Genomic DNA, 17,691 nt, shown 5'->3' on the forward strand with positions numbered 1-17,691 from the left:
CGAAGGCGGAGGCCTGGGGCTGCACGGGGCGTGGGTCGGCCGCAATCCAGCCCGGGCGGAGCCGGAGCTGCGAGCAGCTGCCTAGAGGCCGAGGAGCTCACAGCTATGGGCTGGAGGCCCCGGAGAGCTCGGGGGACCCCGTTGCTGCTGCTGCTACTACTGCTGCTGTTCTGGCCAGTGCCAAGCGCCGGGGTACTTCAAGGTGAGGAAGCGGGCGGGGTACGCCCTGAGGGGCAGGCTACGCGAGGTAGTGGTGGCGGGGATGGGTTCTGCTCAGAGCCCGGGTCAGCGCGCGGAGGGTCTCACAGCCCCGGGACCATATGGCCAGTAGGTCAGGGCGTGGGGACTGTTTGGGGGGGTCTCCGTGGGACCTGCCCAGGGACGCTCAAGTGTGCTTGGGCTGGCCTCGGGCCCGGACTTGCCCACACTGCCCGGCTGCCACTCCGCTGGCAAAGCAGAAGGCATGGCCCCCTCCCCCCTCGGGGGCAGCCCAGCCCCCAGCCCGTAGCCCGCAGCCCCCTCTGCCTGGATTCTCGCTCTCACGACCAGCTCCCATCCGCCGGCCACCGTGTGACCCGCTCCTGCATCTCCACCCCTTAGGACTCAGCCGGGCTCCATCCTCCAGGAAGCCCCCATGCCCAGGAGTCCCCCAGAGTCCCTGCTTTGCTCTCAGGCTGCAGAACTAGCTGTGGCCTCCGCCCTGCTCACCCCTCCTCCCTCCTCCCAGGGTGGCAGGGCAGTGTGTATGTTGTTTATATTGTTGCCTTGTTTGGTGAGATAGAGAAGGGCCTCTCCAGATAGAAGGTGTCTGTTTAGCAGTGCTCTGGGAAGACTGCAGCTGTCTCCTCCGGGTAACCCCTTCCAAACAAAGATGTTAAGATGGGGCTGGAACAACCTCTGCAAGCGGGCGGGAGGATTAGCCAGTCCTGCACAGCAAGTGCCTGGCCGGGGACAGGGAGGGCAACCAGGGAGGAGGCATGCGGGGCTGGGCTGGGCTACACAGCCTGGGTGGTGGCTTCCACAGCACTGTGCGGGGACCATACAGGTCCAGGGGCCTGGTCTGTTCTGGCCCCAGGGGAGGGTCCCAGGTGGTCCACTGCTCCCTCCCCTCTGGGCCCTATCTTGGGGCCAGGGGAGGCGATGGGACCCCTGGGAGAGGGGGGTCTATGTGCCCAATACCAACCTGGCTCCCTCGGGTTCCCCTCCCATCCACCCGGTCACCGGAGCTCCAGCTCCAGCTCTGCCCCTCTCTCCCTCATTGGGGTCAGGGTGCCCGTGGCCAGCATGTGCATGTAAGGCCATGTGGACAGCACCCACACACCACACTGCACCCATACCACACCTGTGCCTGGGCCCACCCTACCTCTTCCCAAACCCTTAGAGGCCTAGGAGCAGCAAAGCTTGGTTCTCTATTCTCAGTTAAGTGCTCTCTGGGCTGAGAGACCTCCCCTTCTTCCCTTCCCCCAGATCCACTCAGAGCCCTCCCTGCACTGGCCCCTCCTTTCCAAGGTGGCAGACTCCTCTCGGCCCTCATCTGCCTGATGGCAATTCACTCATCCAATCAAGGAGGGCTTCTTGGAGGAAGGATCTTTGATGTTTGTAGTCTGGGAGAGAAGGTGGAGGAAAAAAAAGGAGTTGGGGTGGCCTAGCAGGAGCTGAGTCACTTCCACAGGCAGCCATCAGCCCAGCAGGACTGAGGCCAGGGCTGCGTGGGGGCGGGGGCTGTCTGTTCTGGGAGCTGGGACTGGGTACCGGGGTAAGGAGGGCTGCTGCAGGCTCTGGATGCCTGGGGCCTGGCTCCTGCAGGGTGGGCGTGTGAGAGTGGTTGGGGCCAGTGGGGGGCTGGGAGCATTCCAGGCGCCCTCTGAGTAATGCTTGGCTCTGGGATTCCTCCTAGAGCCCCCTTAGGCACACCCGGCCAGGGAGCACCAAGGCTCCGTCCGGAAGCCTCCCCTCCCCTTGAAGAGAAGAGGAGGGGCCTTCTGGGCCAGGGTACCAAAACCCTGCCACCAGGACAGAGTCCCCGAGGGAGCTCCGGGCAAGGTGGACCTCGCAAGGCAACATCTGGCTGTTGTTTTTCTCAGATGATGGGGAGGCACAGGCGTCCTCTCTTTGTAGATCTCTCACCCTAAAAGCATCTGCTGCCCATCTAAAAATCCCTAAGGCTGCCTCCCTCTTCCCTTCCCCTCTGCACTGGCGGCCTTGGCCTCTTCCTTGTGATCGCCGAGCCCAAGCCTGCCCCCCGACAAAGGTCAGGGGACTCCCATGTCCCCAGCTGAGCTGTCCCTTTCCAGCCTTCTCTTTTCTTCCTCCTTGATAGCTCCTCAGATCCAAGGATGTCCATGGGTGTCCCTCCTTCTCCAGGCTGAACCCATGCGTGTGGAAGAAGTCTGCCCCGAAAGGCCTCCAGTGCCTCCCTGGGGATGTCCTCTAACCCCCTCCCTCTGCTTTGTCCCATGCCCCTGTGTTCCTCAGGTCCCCCTTACCCTGTGCTCTGTCTTCACTCCAGGACATATCCCTGGGCAGCCAGTCACCCCCCACTGGGTCCTGGATGGACAACCCTGGCGCGCCGTCAGCCTGGAGGAGCCGGTCAGTGCCATGTCACCCCGCCCTCCACAGGGGCCCTGAACCTCCCAGCCCTTTTGTCTCTCCCTACATTACAGCTTCTAGTTTTGCTGGGGTCCCCAGAACCACCAAGTCACTACTCCTGTAGGCCCCTGCCTCCCCCGCCCCTCAAGTGGGCAGAAGAGGGCACTGGGGTTTGGACATCTAGATCTCGTTAGCCCGCACACATGGAAGTCATTTCAGCTTTCTCCGCCCCACCTCCCCCTTTCCCTCCCTCCCTGGATGATCTGGGCCACCCCCAGCCCTACCAGGCAGAAATGAGTCCAGGGTTTGTGGGTCCTGAAGCTTTTCAGGAGCCTCTAAAAAAAAAAAGCACCAAAAAGAAAACCTTTTGCAAAGTTGACCAGAACATGTGACCCTGTGGACACACTGCTGTCCCTCTCAGGGCCCTGCCACTGAAGGCCTGAACCTTCAGCCTCACCGGCTCCTGTGGAATCCACTTCTGGTGGGGGGTGGGGCAGTGGTCACTCTCCTGGTGCCCCCCAGATGTAAGACCACCCCATGTGCTTCTTCTGCAGGACGCTCTGCCCCAGCCTCTTCCCAATCCCGCCCTTCACACGCTTCCGGAATAACCATGCCCCATCTGTTTGTGCCATAATATCTGTGCTGCAAACTAAGAGGGCAGTAGCCTTGATATGCTCATTTTACAGAGGGGCAAATGGAAGCCCAGAGAGCTTGGGGAAATTGTCCATGGTCACACAGCTCTTTAGGCTGGGAGCCTGAGACCCACTAAGGTCTGAATGATTTTAAAGCATTGGCTACACCCCTGCCCCTCGTAGAGAGCCCTCTTTGTTTGGAATTTTCAGCCCTACTGTCCAAATCCAGCAAGAGCGAGGCAGGGGAGCATTGCCATGAAGGCAGGGAGGCCCCCAGAGACCCAGCAGCTCCCAACCCAGGGCCCTCACTGGAATCCCCTAGGCCCATAAGGCCCCCATTCCACTGGTCAAGCACAGCACTGGCCTGAGCTTTGAGACTTCCCTCCCCATCCCCAGGAGGGGAAGGCTGGACATACATTGGGGTCACTCTGCCTCTGGGCCTTCCTGTCTGTCTGGCCTGGGCTGTGACCAAGAGGAGAGCCCCAAAGGGGCTCTGCTTCCCCCAGCTGTGGGCCCCTGCCCCCAGGAAGCCTGCCAAGATGGTACAGAAGAAAGAGTAGAGGCTAGGTATCCCCTCCAACAGGCAGGAAACACTCACATTTCAAGATGAGGGGTATATATCGAGGGGCAGGGTACCAGGAGGGCAAGAGTAAAGACAGCAGGGGCTGCAGAGGAACAGGGACCTCGAGTATGGCCTTTCTCCCAGGGCAGACCTTTCCCCAATAAAGCAAGTGGCATTCCAGCCACATGAGCTCATGCTGGAGGCCTTGTGGGGCCTGTGGCCAGGGAGGCAAGGGCCATCTGCTCCCCACTTGCAAAGGAAGAACTCCCTCCAAAGACTCTGAGACCCTTGGACAGAGCCCCAGCCCAGTGCATTTTTGGAGAAAAGGAGTCGGGGGTTAAACATTCCGAAGGCACAGCAGCCTCCCAGGAAGCTCCTGGGCCGGCTCCAACTCTGGGCCCCCAGCCAGGCTGAGTGGACAAGGGGGAAGTGGGGTGTTCCCACAGGGTGGGAGACGCCAAGAGGGTGGGGGAAGGAGAGAGGGCTGGCCGGCCAAGCCAGCCTCCTGACACCTAGCTGAGAGCCAGTGTGCTCTCTTGGCTGGAATGGCGTCCATGTTTACCTCGTGGGTCCAGTGAAGCAGGTGTCGGAGCAGGAGGGACAGGGGCTGCTGGAGGCCCAGGAAAACTTTGGAAGAGGGAGCAGTTTGCCAAAATTGGAAGTGGAGGAGTAAAGTTTGAATTCCATAGGCAATGAGCGGCAGCTTATTTGGAAACAAGCCTCAGGTAGCAGAGGCTCTGAGGAGGCCCTGACCATGGCTACCCGATGCCCCCATAACGTCCTCAGCACCCCTCTGTCTTCCCCTGCTTTTGATGCCCCTTCTGGGTATGAAAGAAGAGGGTGGGCCAGGGCAGGGGCACCTTTCTGGGACCTCTGGTCTCTAGGGAGGATGTTGGTGCGCCTGGCAGGTTGTGCCAATGCCCTTCCAAGTGGCTGTTGTCAGGACTGCAAACATCCTGAGTTTGGGAACATCTTTGTATGTTCTCACCTCCTCCAGGCCCTCCATAGTATGCGGGGGGGGGTCCTGCTGACTCCCCAGCCCACGTTCTCCCCAAGAACTTCCTCCCCAGCCAGCTCCACAGGCCACCTACTCCCTGGCAGGCAGGAGGCCTGGAGGCCACCATCTCAGCTCCACACTCTTTCTTGCCCAGGTCTCGAAGCCAGACGTGGGGCTGGTGGCCCTGGAGGCTGAAGGCCAGGAGCTCCTGCTTGAGCTGGAGAAGAACCAGTGAGTGCCAGGCTGGGGTAGGGCTGGGAGGAGGGGATCAGTGTTGGGGGGCAGGGACTGACACAGATCTGTGCGGGTGGTTGGATGGGCAGAGGACCCCAGAGGGGGTGCAGATGACAGGAAGAGTCACACAGGCCTGTGGCTGGCTCCCTGGAGGCTGAAGAGGACCGCTGAGGCTGTCAGCCCCGCTGTGGGGCACATCCACCCTCGCAACCCCAGGAGCGACTTGTCAGCTCCCTGCTGGAGATGAGTGAGCACCACCTAGTGGACATTTGCAAGATATGCTGAGTCTAAAGAAATCCTAGAGGGATCCCAAAGATGAGCCGGCACTCCAGGCTAAGGGAATGGCAGGGACAAAGATGCAGTGGCTATGGGAGGCCGAGGCGGGCGGCTCACCTGAGGTCAGGAGTTTGAGACCAGCCTGGCCAACATGGTGAAACCCCGTCTCTACTAAATATACAAAAAATTAGCCGGTCGTGGTGGCGGCGCCTGTAATCCCAGCTACTTAGGGGGCTGAGACAGGAGAATTGCTTGAACCCCGGAGGCAGAGGTTGTGGTGAGCCAAGATCACACCATTGCACCACTTCGGCCTGGGCAAAGTGTGAGACTCTGTCTCAAAAAAAGAAAAAAAAAAAAAAAAAAGAAAGAAAATAAAAGAAAAAAGAAAAAGATGCAGTGGCTACACTTGGGGGCAGCAGTTTGTCTGACCTGCCTGGAAGGTCTCCATCTACATACAGGGGAGCAGCGGGGAATGAATTTGGGGAGTCCCAGGAGGGCCAGATCACAGAAGGCCATTCTAGTGCTCAGTGTCCTGGACCATCCAGAGCCAAAGATTTTGAGCAGGGGAAGGGACAGGCAGACCTGTGCTCAGGAAGGTACCTTGGGCTGGGTGGGGTGGGTGTCCGAGTTGGAGCGCAGGCTCTTAAAACCACCCAGATTATGTTATTAATATATATCACCTACTGAGTGCTTGACCGCAGGCGCTGTTCTGAGCACTTGAAACGTATTTTATTCTCCCTCGTGGAGTCGGATGGACGGGGAACAAACTCTAGTTCCACTGTGCCCAACCATATTTTCCCTGGGGCCAATGTCCCTACCTTTTCAATGGGGTGGTCACATCACCTACCTCCTAGGGTGGTGGGTGTGTGTGGAGCAGGGGTGGGGGGCAGAGCTGGGGCAGGTGGTGGAGTGCCTGGGAGGGGGGAAGCAGCCATCATTAGGGGGTGGTCTGGAGGTAATGAGGCCAAGGTGAGGTTGGGGTAAAGGATTTTCTTTAAAGAAGACAGATTGACTTATGATTGATCCATCCATGTGGGAAAGATCCTGTTAAGATGGAGCCTGAAAATGGAATCATTACTGGAGTGGGTGTGGAGAGGGCGGGGAGGGTGGAAGCAGCGTGGGCAGGTGGCGATTCTGTTTTCTCTGGAGGCAGGGGGTGAGCATCAATCACTGAAGGACAGGTGGGAGGTATGTGGGGTCTAGAAGTCTGAGGAAAATATTTCAAGGATCTAGGGCAGGTGGGGACAAGAGGGTTGACCAGATGCCCAACAAAGGAGGGCAGCAGGCAGGGGAACCTGGGGAGGTCACTGCATTTCCCCAACTCCAAGTCCCATTCCTCGGCAGTGTCTCCTGACTCCTCCCCTCCCGGCCTGTGGATCCTGCTGGCTGCTGCAGGTCCCCTGGGAACCACAAACTCTTCCCCTATTCCCACTCCTCCCTGGCGTCCTCCCTGGGCTTCCCATATTCACACCTCCCACAACTACGCCATCACCAAGGCTCCTTCCTCTAGCCCCAAGAGTTTCTGATCTGAGCAAGTCACCATTGCTCCTGTCCCTTCCCTAAGACACACTGTGAGTGTCTCACTCATAAAGCTGCTCCATTAGCATTTAGGGAGGAAGGCTGGGAGACATCCTGGAGGAGGGAGGAGGAAGCTGAATTCAGTGTTCCCTGTAACACCCCCTCTCAGCAGGCTGCTGGCCCCAGGATACATAGAAACCCACTACGGCCCAGATGGGCAGCCAGTGGTGCTGGCCCCCAACCACAGGGTGAGATGCTTCCATGGGCTCTGGGATGCACCCCCAGAGGTACCCCCCACCATTCCTACCCCTACTCCTCCTTGCATTCCTAAGGGGAGGTTGGAGCCAGCCCCTACCACACCCTCCCTCTTGCCCCTCTTGCTCCAGCCCTGGCTGAGATTTGGGGCTGGCCCCTTCCTCCCTAGGATCATTGCCACTACCAAGGGCGAGTAAGGGGCTTCCCCGACTCCTGGGTAGTCCTCTGCACCTGCTCTGGGATGAGGTGAGCTCTGGGAGAGGAGGCTGGGCCTGGGATGGGGAAAGAGCTCCCTCACACCCGTTCCTACCTCTCTGCACCCTAGTGGCCTGGTCACCCTCAGCAGGAATGCCAGCTATTATCTGCGTCCCTGGCCACGCCGGGGCTCCAAGGACTTCTCAACCCACAAGATCTTTCGGATGGAGCAGCTGCTCACCTGGAAAGGAGCCTGTGGCCACAGGGATCCTGGGGACAAAGCGGGCATGACCAGCCTTTCTGGTGCTCCCCAGAGCAGGGTCAGGGGCATCGAGCGGATGGGAGTGGGAATGCTGTATCTATAGCCCTCCAAATCAGAAGAGACAGGAATTCACAGGCCTCCAGTCCCAGTATTTTTATTGGAGTCTGAAGAAACAAGTTCCAGAAAACATGTTAAACTTCCTTCTGGGAGCTGGGGTTGGTGGTCAGGGCTCAAGCCCAGCAGCTTCCACTCAGGGTCCCCATTTGCCCCTCCACAGGACAGGCGAGAAGCGCGCAGGACCTGGAAGTACCTGGAACTGTACATTGTGGCAGACCACACCCTGGTGAGGAGAGACCCCAGGGGTTGGCGGGGTCTGGGATGGGGCCAGCTCAGCCCCTCAAGCCACCGGGATTTCTGCCTTCCCAGTTCTTGACTCGGCACCGAAACTTGAACCACACCAAACAGCGTCTCCTGGAAGTCGCCAACTACGTGGACCAGGTTGGGGGCGGCGGGGAGAGAGCGGTGATGGGGGTGGCGGCGGCAGGACAGGCAGGTGCTAGTGGGGTTTGGGGAAGAGGAAGGGCGCCCCACGAAGGACCACCGGCGCGATGGGGCGCCCTGTCCCGGCTTCAGCCCTGCCTCGCCCTCAGCTTCTCAGGACTCTGGACATTCAGGTGGTGCTGACCGGCCTGGAAGTGTGGACCGAGCGGGACCGCAGCCGCGTCACGCAGGACGCCAACGCCACGCTCTGGGCCTTCCTGCAGTGGCGCCAGGGGCTGTGGGCGCAGCGGCCCCACGACTCCGCGCAGCTGCTCACGTGGGTGCCTCTGACCCGGACGCGGGTCACGGGCGGGGCGGCCTCACCTCCTGGCCCCGCCTGGTCACGCCGCACTCCGCCCCCAGGGGCCGCGCCTTCCAGGGCGCCACGGTGGGCCTGGCTCCCGTCGAGGGCATGTGCCGCGCCGAGAGCTCGGGAGGCGTGAGCACGGTGAGCCCAGCGGGCGGGGGCGAGGGGAGAGACAGGAGACTCTACGGCCGCAGTGACCGCCCCCCCCACGGCCCCCCAGGACCACTCGGAGCTCCCCATTGGCGCCGCAGCCACCATGGCCCATGAGATCGGCCACAGCCTCGGCCTCAGCCACGACCCCGACGGCTGCTGCGTGGAGGCTGCGGCCGAGTCCGGAGGCTGCGTCATGGCTGCGGCCACCGGGTATGCGGGTGGGGGGTCGGGGCTGCGGCGGGGCGGCTAGTCCTGGGGACTTCCTCCGCTGCGTTTCTTTGGTCGTCCCTCAGTTTCCTCTTCTGTAAAATGGGGATAATGATCATAGTGTCCGCTTCAGGGTGGTTTATGAGGCTTAAAGGGAAGAAGCTCAGGCAAAGTGGATCCTCAACGGTATGAAGATTATTTTCCGAGTAACCTGGCGAGGTTACTCCACCGGGAGTAGCACCGTCGGGTCGCGATTCCACCTTGGGTCCCGGGCTGCTCACTCTTGGGGCCACACCGTCCCCCGTCCCGCTTGCTGTGTGACTTTGTGCGGGTTACTTCCCCTCTCTGGGCTCTGCCCATCTGGCGGCTGTAGCCAAGTCCAGGGGTGGGGATCGGAGAAGCGCGGGGGTTGGGGGACTGTCCCTCCATGCCCAATGTGCTCCCCGTGCCGGTAGGCACCCGTTTCCGCGCGTGTTCAGCGCCTGCAGCCGCCGCCAGCTGCGCGCCTTCTTCCGCAAGGGGGGCGGCGCGTGCCTCTCCAATGCCCCGGACCCCGGACTCCCGGTGCCGCCGGCGCTCTGCGGGAACGGCTTCGTGGAGGCGGGCGAGGAGTGTGACTGCGGCTCTGGCCAGGTTAAGTCGGCTCGCCCGGCCCCCACTCGCCCTCTCCGCTCAGGTCTGGGGCGCTGCGCCGTCACCTGGTCCCTTCTTGCCTTTCTGGTCCCAGGAGTGCGGCGACCTCTGCTGCTTTGCTCACAACTGCTCGCTGCGCCCAGGGGCCCAGTGCGCCCACGGGGACTGCTGCGCGCACTGCCTGGTGAGGGCATGGAAGGTTCAGGGTGAGGGTTTCGGGGAGCTTGGGAGCCGGCCTGTTGGCCTTAGCTAATTGGTGCCCTCAGGTTCCCCGGTTGGGTGCTGGGCTTGGGTCGGCCTGGCTCCCCCAGCTCCGAGCCGCGCTCTCGACATGGACCTCTCACTGCACGTGGCTTCTCTCTGCCTTCCCCACCACCCCTCACCTGCGCAGCTGAAGCCGGCTGGAGCGCTGTGCCGCCAGGCCATGGGTGACTGTGACCTCCCTGAGTTCTGCACGGGCACCTCCTCCCACTGTCCCCCAGACGTTTACCTACTGGACGGCTCACCCTGTGCCAGGGGCAGTGGCTACTGCTGGGATGGCGCATGTCCCACGCTGGAGCAGCAGTGCCAGCAGCTCTGGGGGCCTGGTGAGACGACGCGAGCACCCTTGCACCCTGCCCCCCATCGTCTGGTGGCGCCAGTTTCCTACTGTGGGGAACATGGGCAGGGGAAACTGAGGCCCGCTGAGCGCGGCCCCTCTCCGAGCTGCCCCCAGCCTGGCCCATGCTTCCTCAGGCTCCCGTCCAGCTCCCGAGGCCTGTTTCCAGGTGGTGAACTCTGCGGGAGATGCTCACGGAAACTGCGGCCAGGACAGCGAGGGCCACTTCCTGCCCTGTGCAGGGAGGTAGGGAGTGGAGCTGAGTGGAGGGAGCAGAAGCTATGGAGTGGCTTTGGGGAAGGGGGGTATTGCAGCTGTCGACCCCCCCTCTGCTTCCCCAGGGATGCCCTGTGTGGGAAGCTGCAGTGCCAGGGCGGAAAGCCCAGCCTGCTCGCACCGCACATGGTGCCAGTGGACTCCACCATTCACCTAGATGGTCACGAAGTGACCTGTCGGGGAGCCTTGGCACTCCCCAGTGCCCAGCTGGACCTGCTTGGCTTGGGCCTGGTAGAGCCAGGCACCCAGTGTGGACCTAGAATGGTGAGCTCTGCCCACTCGACCCCTCCTTGCCATTTGAATCCTGCAGGCCAGTGTCCCCCTCACTGCCTGGTGCACTGCCCGTAGGTGTGCCAGAGCAGGCGCTGCAGGAAGACTGCCTTCCAGGAGCTTCAGCGCTGCCTGACTGCCTGCCATGGCCACGGGGTGAGAGCCCGAGGAGTGGGGGTGACCTTGGGGTTCCTAATCCTACGTGACCCTCCTTCTCTTCTCTTCTCTGCAGGTTTGCAATAGCAACCATAACTGCCACTGTGCTCCAGGCTGGGCTCCACCCTTCTGTGACAAGCCAGGCTTTGGTGGCAGCATGGACAGTGGCCCTGTGCAGGCTGAAAGTATGCCAGTGGGGGGCATGTGGGCAGGAGCTGGGGTGGTGCACCTGCTCAGGACTCAGCCCCCCTTCCCCCAATCCCCGCAGACCATGACACCTTCCTGCTGGCCATGCTCCTCAGCGTCCTGCTGCCTCTGCTCCCAGGGGCCGGCCTGGCCTGGTGTTGCTACCGACTCCCAGGAGCCCATCTGCAGCGATGCAGCTGGGGCTGCTGGAGGGACCCTGCATGCAGTGGGTAGGCTCCGAACGCCTGCTTCCTGAGCCTACTCCTGCGGTTCCCCTCCTCAGAGCTCTGCTGGGGCTGTGGGAGCTGGGGCAGGCCCTCAGCCTTGCCCCCAGGTGCAGAGAGCAGCCCCAGAGGCCGTGGAAAGAAGTAGCTTTGAAGAGGAGGTTCCAGTGGCCTCCCAGTGAAGCAAGGGGGTGGATCCCTGCCCCACCACCGGCACCACAAGGCATGGCCCTCTACCTCCCAGTACAGCTCCTCTTGTCCACTCTCCTGCTTCTCCCACCAGCTGGCTGCCTCACCCTTGAACTCGCCCTGTTTTCCCCTGGCTCAGATTGCAGTCCCTGTGCCATGCTGCCCCCGGAGGCCTATCCAGCCTCTGTCTCACGAGTTTTCAGCCCTTTGCCACTTCCTCTGCCCAAATCACCTCTGTCACCCCCTTGAAGTTCCCAAATGCTGGGCCCAGCACATCTTTTCACTCCATACCACTGGTCAGCTGCGGCGCTGGCTGCCCCTGTGCCAGGGCCCTGCCTTAACCCAGTTCTCTGTGACCTGGGTGGTGGCGGAGGGGGGAGTCACATAATACTAAGCATGGCTGTCCTAGGACTCACCCTGCACCAGGGCCCTAGGCAGGGCAGGCACTCTGTGGCCATGTCTGACATAACCTGGTCTTGGGAGTGCTCTGGGCAAGCCAAGGGAGATGGCGTGATTTGGGCCAGAGATGGGGACAGAGGGCATAACAGACAGGGGCAGGGCACCACCTGGGCCCCGGGTGGCAGCTAAGAGGACCCTGACACGGCGAGTCGTGATTGAGGGTCTGTGGGCAGAGGAGCAAGGTGGCCAGAGCCTGGCGTGTCAGCATGGAGGGGGCGCTGCAGAGGGTGGTGGCTGCTTCTCATCCCCAGGTGGGAGTCTTAGGGCAGGGGAGAATGTTTTGAAGGAACATCACAGGAAATGACAAGGCCCTGGGAGATGAGATGGGGATGGTCAAAGACGGCTTGGAATCATCAAGGGCAGCAGAGTACCCAGGGGCAAGGAGAGCAGACATAGCTGCCGAAGGGGCGGACGTCCAGGGTTCTTTGGAAGCTGAGCGATGCCAGCATCTGGCGAATGCTGGGCTGCTGGGTGGTGCCAGAGCCTGGAGGAAATGTTATGACTAGAGAGAGGAGGTGCCAGCCGAGGGCATGAGGCTCACTTGGAGCCTGGATCCCAAGGCTCCCCTAAAGAGGGAGCCGGAAGGGAGCTGAGAGGATGACTTGGAGCAGATGGGTGCCCCAAGAAACTCAGTCAACGCAGAACTCCCTGGGCTGGACACCATGCTGCGGGGAGGCAATAACCCACTCAGGATCACTGTGCCAACCTCCTGGACTCTTATCACGTTGCTCAGGCCCAAAGATGGCCCACACAGGGACCACCCCCTGGGCGGCGTTCCCTCCATGGAGTTGGGCCCCACAGCCACTGGACAGCCCTGGCCCCTGGGTGAGTGAGGCACCAGGGGAAGGTGGAGAGGGAAGGGAGAAGGGAAGGGCTCGTGCCTCCTGCCTCCTTCCAGATAGGCAGCACCCAGTCACCTTGAGTCCCCTGTGCCCCACCCCAGCCCCAGGGTCTCCTGCTGACCATATTCACAACATTTACCCTCCACCATTGCTCCCAGACCCTGAGAACTCTCCTGAGCCCAGCAGCTACCCTGAGAAGCCTCTGCCCACAGTCTCGCCTGACCCCCAAGGTAGGCAGGGACCTGGATTCAAAGCCTTCCCCTCTCATCGCCCACCCTCCCACCTCTCCCACCCCTCAGTTTGCTGCCCCCTAATCAGGTTTCTGGGCTCAGGTTATTATGGAAATGAGTTTATGACCTCTTGGTTATCATGGAGACCAGGATGCTGGAAGCCCCTGGGCTGGGGAGGGAGAAGCTGTGGCTTTTCCTGGATCATCGGTCCTCACTGCGTGAGGATGGGCTCCCTGCCACACAGCTTGCAGCCTGGGGCCCCAGTCCTTAGGGGACAACATATCCTCCTTGTTCTCAGCAGATCAAGTCCAGATGCCAAGTTCCTGCCTCTGGTGAGAGGTAGCTCCTAAAATGAACAGATTTAAAGACAGGTGGCCACTGACAGCCACCCCAGGAACTTGAACTCCGGGGGCAGAGCCAGTGAATCACCGGACCTCCAGCACCTTCAGGCAGCTTGGAAGTTTCTTCCCCGAGTGGAGCTTTGACCCACCCACTCCAGGAACCCAGAGCCACGTTAGAAGCTCCTGAGGGCTGGGGGACACTGCTGGGCACACTCTCCAGCTCAATAAACCATCAGTCCCAGAAGCAAAGGTCACACAGCCCCTGACCTCCCTCAGCAGTGGAGGCTGGGTAGTGCTGGCCACCCCAAAAGGGCTCTGTCCTGGGAGCCTGGTGTGTCTCCTACATGCAATTTCCACAGACCCAGCTTTGTGGAGGGCATGACTGCTGGCCAGAAGCTAGAGGTCCTGGGGCCCTATGGTTCAACTGAGTCCACACTCCCCTGGAGCCTGGCCTCTGCAAACAAACATAATTTTGGGGACCTTCCTTCCTGTTTCTTCCCACCCTGTCTTCTCCCCTAGGTGGTTCCTGAGCCCCCAACCCCAATCCCAGTGCTGCACCTGAGGTTCTGGAGCTCAGAATCTGATAGCCTCTCCCCCATTCTGTGTGTGGGAGGGGACAGAGGGAACCATTTAAGAAAAGATACCAAAGTAGAAGTCAAAAGAAAGACATGTTGGCTACAGGCGTGGTGGCTCATGCCTATAATCCCAGCACCGTGGGAAGCCGGGTTGGGAGGATCACTAGAGGCCAGGAGGTCCACACCAGCCTGGGCAACATAGCAAGACCCCGTATCTACAAAAAAAATTTAAAATTAGCTGGGCATGGTGGTGTGTACCTGTAGGCCTAGCTGCTCAGGAGCCTGAAGCAAGAGGATCGCTTGAGCCTTAGTTCAACACTGCAGTGAGCTATGGTGGCACCACTGCACTCCAGCCTGGGTGACAGAGCAAGACCCTGTCTCTAAAATAAATTTTAAAAAGACATATTACACCTGGACCTTGGTTAGTCTTTTCTGTATGTAAATTCAACCCTACGGGGTGCCCTGAGGACCACACGGGGTGGTGGTTGGCGGCGTGGTGGCTGACGGGGTGGTGGCTGGCAGGCTGAGCCTAGATGGCAGCCAGGGCCCCAGGCATGTGTCTGGGCACAGGACGGTGTTGCCTAGTTTGAACACCCTCTTTGCTCTGTCACTCCTGCCTCCCTTGGGCGTTCACATTGTCCCATTGCTTCATGCAAGAGCTGCTGAGTGGCCTGTATCAGCCAGCTGTTGCCGCATAACAAAACCATCCCAAAACTGAGTGCAGGGAGGCAACTTCAGCTCGGGCTCCACTCCACAAGCCCAAGGGGCCAGGTGAGAGTGCTCTCTAAAGCTCCCCTCCTGCCTCAGTTGTAGTTGCAAAATTTTAATTTACTGAATGATGACACAGAGGCCAATGCTGTTGAAAGAAGTTATTACTCACAGTTTCCCACCATGCAGGGCCACAGAGGGGAGGCACTGGGTTTGGTCCAGGGACAGAATCAGGAGTAAGTGGAAGGCACAGGCCACAGCCCTCAGTGCCGTTTCCACTGGGAAGGCAAGGCAGGCCGGGGAAGAGGGTAGGATTGGCATTTTGAATCATTCTGGTGGGCTTTGCGGCATGGGGTTGGGCTCCAGTTGTCTAGGTCGGTACCTGGCCCTGAGCTGGTTTAGGGCAGGGGATATATTGGCTTCGTATGTGAGAGTTCCTTGAAGGGGGTGGTTGGTGTATGGACTCAAGACTGGTCGGTTTGCATATGAAAGGCATGAGTTGTTTCTGATCTCCAGGAAGCAAGCAGTTTCTCTCCAGCCAACAAGCCCCCACCCCGAGATGTTAAACCAGCATAAAATAGAGAATCTAAGGCCAGGCATGGTGGCTCACACCTGTAATCCCAGCACTTTGGGAGGCCAAGGCGGGCAGATCATTTGAGGTCAGGAGTTCGAGACCAGCCTGGCCAATGTGGTGAAACCCCATCTCTACTAAAAATACAAAAATTAGCCTGGTGTGGTGGCACGTGCCTATAATCCCAGCTACTCGGAAGGCTGTGGCAGGAGAATTGCTTGAACGTGGGAGGTGGAGGTTGCAGTGAGCTGAGATCACGCCACTGCACTCCAGCCTGGGCAACAAGAACCTCTCAAAAAAAAAAAGAGACTCTAAAAAAACACGTTAATATACCTCCCCCGCTCTTACCCTTCAGGAGGGGGTGTCTAGATCCCACGGGACTCCAGCTACAAGGGACCCTAGGGGAGGCCAACTCTGCCCTCTTGGCTATTCCCTAAGACTGCCCAGCACCCCCTCCACCCCTTCCTCATTCAGTGGCGAACCCTGGGGAGGCCATATGGGAAGGAAAGAGGGCTCTGAAAGGGGAGGCCCCAGTTTGGGGGAGAGGCCTGTCTGGAGGCGGAGATCACCTGGCTGTGCTGGAGAACTGGAGAAGAGAAGCTCAGCGGAAAGCTGCTGGCATGGGGCCAACAGCAGAAAAGCAGGAGGCACGCAGAAGTGACTGGGAAGCAAGAGGGCAGGCATGGACCCTGAGGCTGAGCAGGGGGTGCTGAGGGGCAGAGTGGACATCGAGCTGGGGGCAGTGAGTGAGCCCAGCTCAGCTGTGACACCCTCTCTTTGGCCACCCAACTACCAGCTACTTGGGCTGCCCCGGGAGGGACTGGGCTTCCTCTGACACTCTGTGGCCTGCGGCCATCTGTCATGCCTTCTTCTCTCTCTGCCCCTCCCTTGACTTGTGGCACCCACAGACAGATGGGAGAGTGCACCTGCCCTGTGTGGTCAGAGCTTGGTTTTGAGTCTCCTTCCCTCACCCCTCTTTCCTCCCACACGCCAGAACACAAGAGGATGTGTCAGAGGCCTGTGAACCAGAGCAACTCCATCTTGAATAGGGGCTGAGGAAAATAAGGCTGAGACCTACTGGGCTGCGTTTCCAGACAGTTACGGCATTCTACGTCACAGGGTGAGATAGGAGGTCAGCACAAGATACAGGTCATAAAGACCTTGCTGATAAAATAGTTTGCAGTAGGCTGGGCGCGGTGGCTCACGCCTGTAATCCCAGCACTTTGGGAGGCTGAGGTGGGCAGATCACCGGAGATCAGGAGGTCGAGACCAGCCTGGCCAACAAGGTGAAACCTCATCTCTACTAAAAATACAAAAACCAGCCAGGCATGGTGGTGCGCGCCTGTAATCCCAGCGACTTGGAATGCTGAGGCAGGAGAATCGCTTGAACCCAGGAGGTGGAGGTTGCAGTGAGCTGAGATCGTGTCACTGCACTCCAGCCTGGAGCGAGACTCTGTCTCAAAAAACAAAACAAACAAACAAAAAAATCAGGTTGCAGTATAGAAGCTGGCTAAAACCCACCCAAACCAAGTTGGTGATGAGAGTGACCTCTGGTCGTCCCCGCTGCTACACTCCCACCAGCACCATGACAGGTTACAGATGCCATGGCAGTATCAGGAAGTCACCATATATGGTCTAAAAAGGGGAGGCATGAACAATCCACCCCTGTTTAGCATATCATCCAGAAATAACCATAAAAATGGGCAACCAGCAGCCCTCGGGGCTGCTCTGTCTATGGAGTAACCATTCTTTTACTCTTTTACTTTCCTAATAAACTTGCTTTCACTTTATGGACTCGTCTCAAATTCTTTCTTGCACGAGATCCAAGAACCCTCTCCTGGGGTCTGAATCTGGACCCCTTTCCGGTAACAGATGTCGTAGAGTGAAGCTCAACCACTGCAGGGGCATCTTGGTTTACATTTTGCTTCAGTGGCCATGGTTAGCACAGCAGAAAGCACATCACAGTCTTCCGATTCATAAAAAACATTAGGAAATGAACCACCACAAACCACAGACAGATGTACTGAGACAGGATAGGTAGTCAAGAAAGTGACGATGTTCTAGGCAGGCAGCAGCAACTGTAGTGACCATACAGTCAACAAGCCTCAGCATTGGCATTGCAATTGAGCTCATTCAAGCAAAGCTATCTTCAGCAGGAACTTCTCCCTCTAGATAGCAAGTGCATTTTTATTTTACCTGTCCTCAAACTGATCCTTTGCTCATTATAATAGTAAGAAACACACCCCTGTGTGGAAATTTAAGATGCGAATGAGGCCGAGCACAGTTGCTCACGTCTGTAATTCCAGCACTTTGGGAGGCAGAGGTGGGCGGGTCACTTGAAGTTAGAAGTTCGACACCAGCCTGGCCAACATGGTGAAACCTCGTCTCTACTAAAAATACAAAAATTAGCCGGGCATGGTGGCAGGCGCCTGTAATCCCAGCTACTTGGGAGGCTGAGGCAGAAGAATCGCTTGAACCTGGGAGGTGGAGGTTGCAGTGAGCCAAGATCGTGCCACTGCCCTCCAGCCTGAGCGACAGAGCAAGACATCGTTTTTGTTTGTTTGTTTTTAAAAAAAAGTCAAGACAAATCATGGTGGGGGCTTTTCTGGTCACTTTTTAAATCTCAGTGTTGAGACTTTATTTGAGACAGGGCCTTACTCTGTTGCCCAGTTTGGATGAGATTTTTAACCTCAATATTCACTTATA

General features: G+C 59.0%; 1 protein-coding gene across 17 annotated transcripts; it reads left to right on the forward strand.

Annotated features, from left to right (window-relative positions):
* ADAM33 (ADAM metallopeptidase domain 33) lies at window positions 1–14,114 on the forward strand. 17 transcript variants are annotated; one of them, XM_063720717.1, is made up of 22 exons: window positions 4–202; window positions 2,510–2,589; window positions 4,935–5,011; window positions 6,978–7,095; window positions 7,233–7,309; window positions 7,389–7,578; window positions 7,798–7,863; window positions 7,947–8,018; window positions 8,171–8,337; window positions 8,424–8,508; window positions 8,588–8,730; window positions 9,183–9,360; window positions 9,455–9,544; window positions 9,752–9,947; window positions 10,096–10,204; window positions 10,300–10,498; window positions 10,583–10,660; window positions 10,737–10,845; window positions 10,929–11,076; window positions 12,452–12,543; window positions 12,719–12,790; window positions 13,089–14,114. In XM_063720717.1, exons 1-22 carry the CDS (start codon window positions 106–108, stop codon window positions 13,124–13,126), a joined length of 2,481 nt encoding a protein of 826 aa, XP_063576787.1. In that variant the 5' UTR covers window positions 4–105; the 3' UTR covers window positions 13,127–14,114. The 17 variants fall into 17 exon arrangements, with proteins under 17 accessions (XP_063576779.1, XP_063576787.1, XP_063576788.1 ...); XM_063720718.1 differs by having other exon boundaries at window positions 13,092–14,114; XM_002830077.5 differs by having other exon boundaries at window positions 6,978–7,056.
* Window positions 14,115–17,691: the final 3,577 nt, after the last annotated feature.

The sequence above is a fragment of the Pongo abelii genome, chromosome 21 (assembly GCF_028885655.2).
Source record: "Pongo abelii isolate AG06213 chromosome 21, NHGRI_mPonAbe1-v2.0_pri, whole genome shotgun sequence".
In the NCBI taxonomy this organism is placed as follows: Eukaryota; Metazoa; Chordata; class Mammalia; order Primates; family Hominidae; genus Pongo; species Pongo abelii.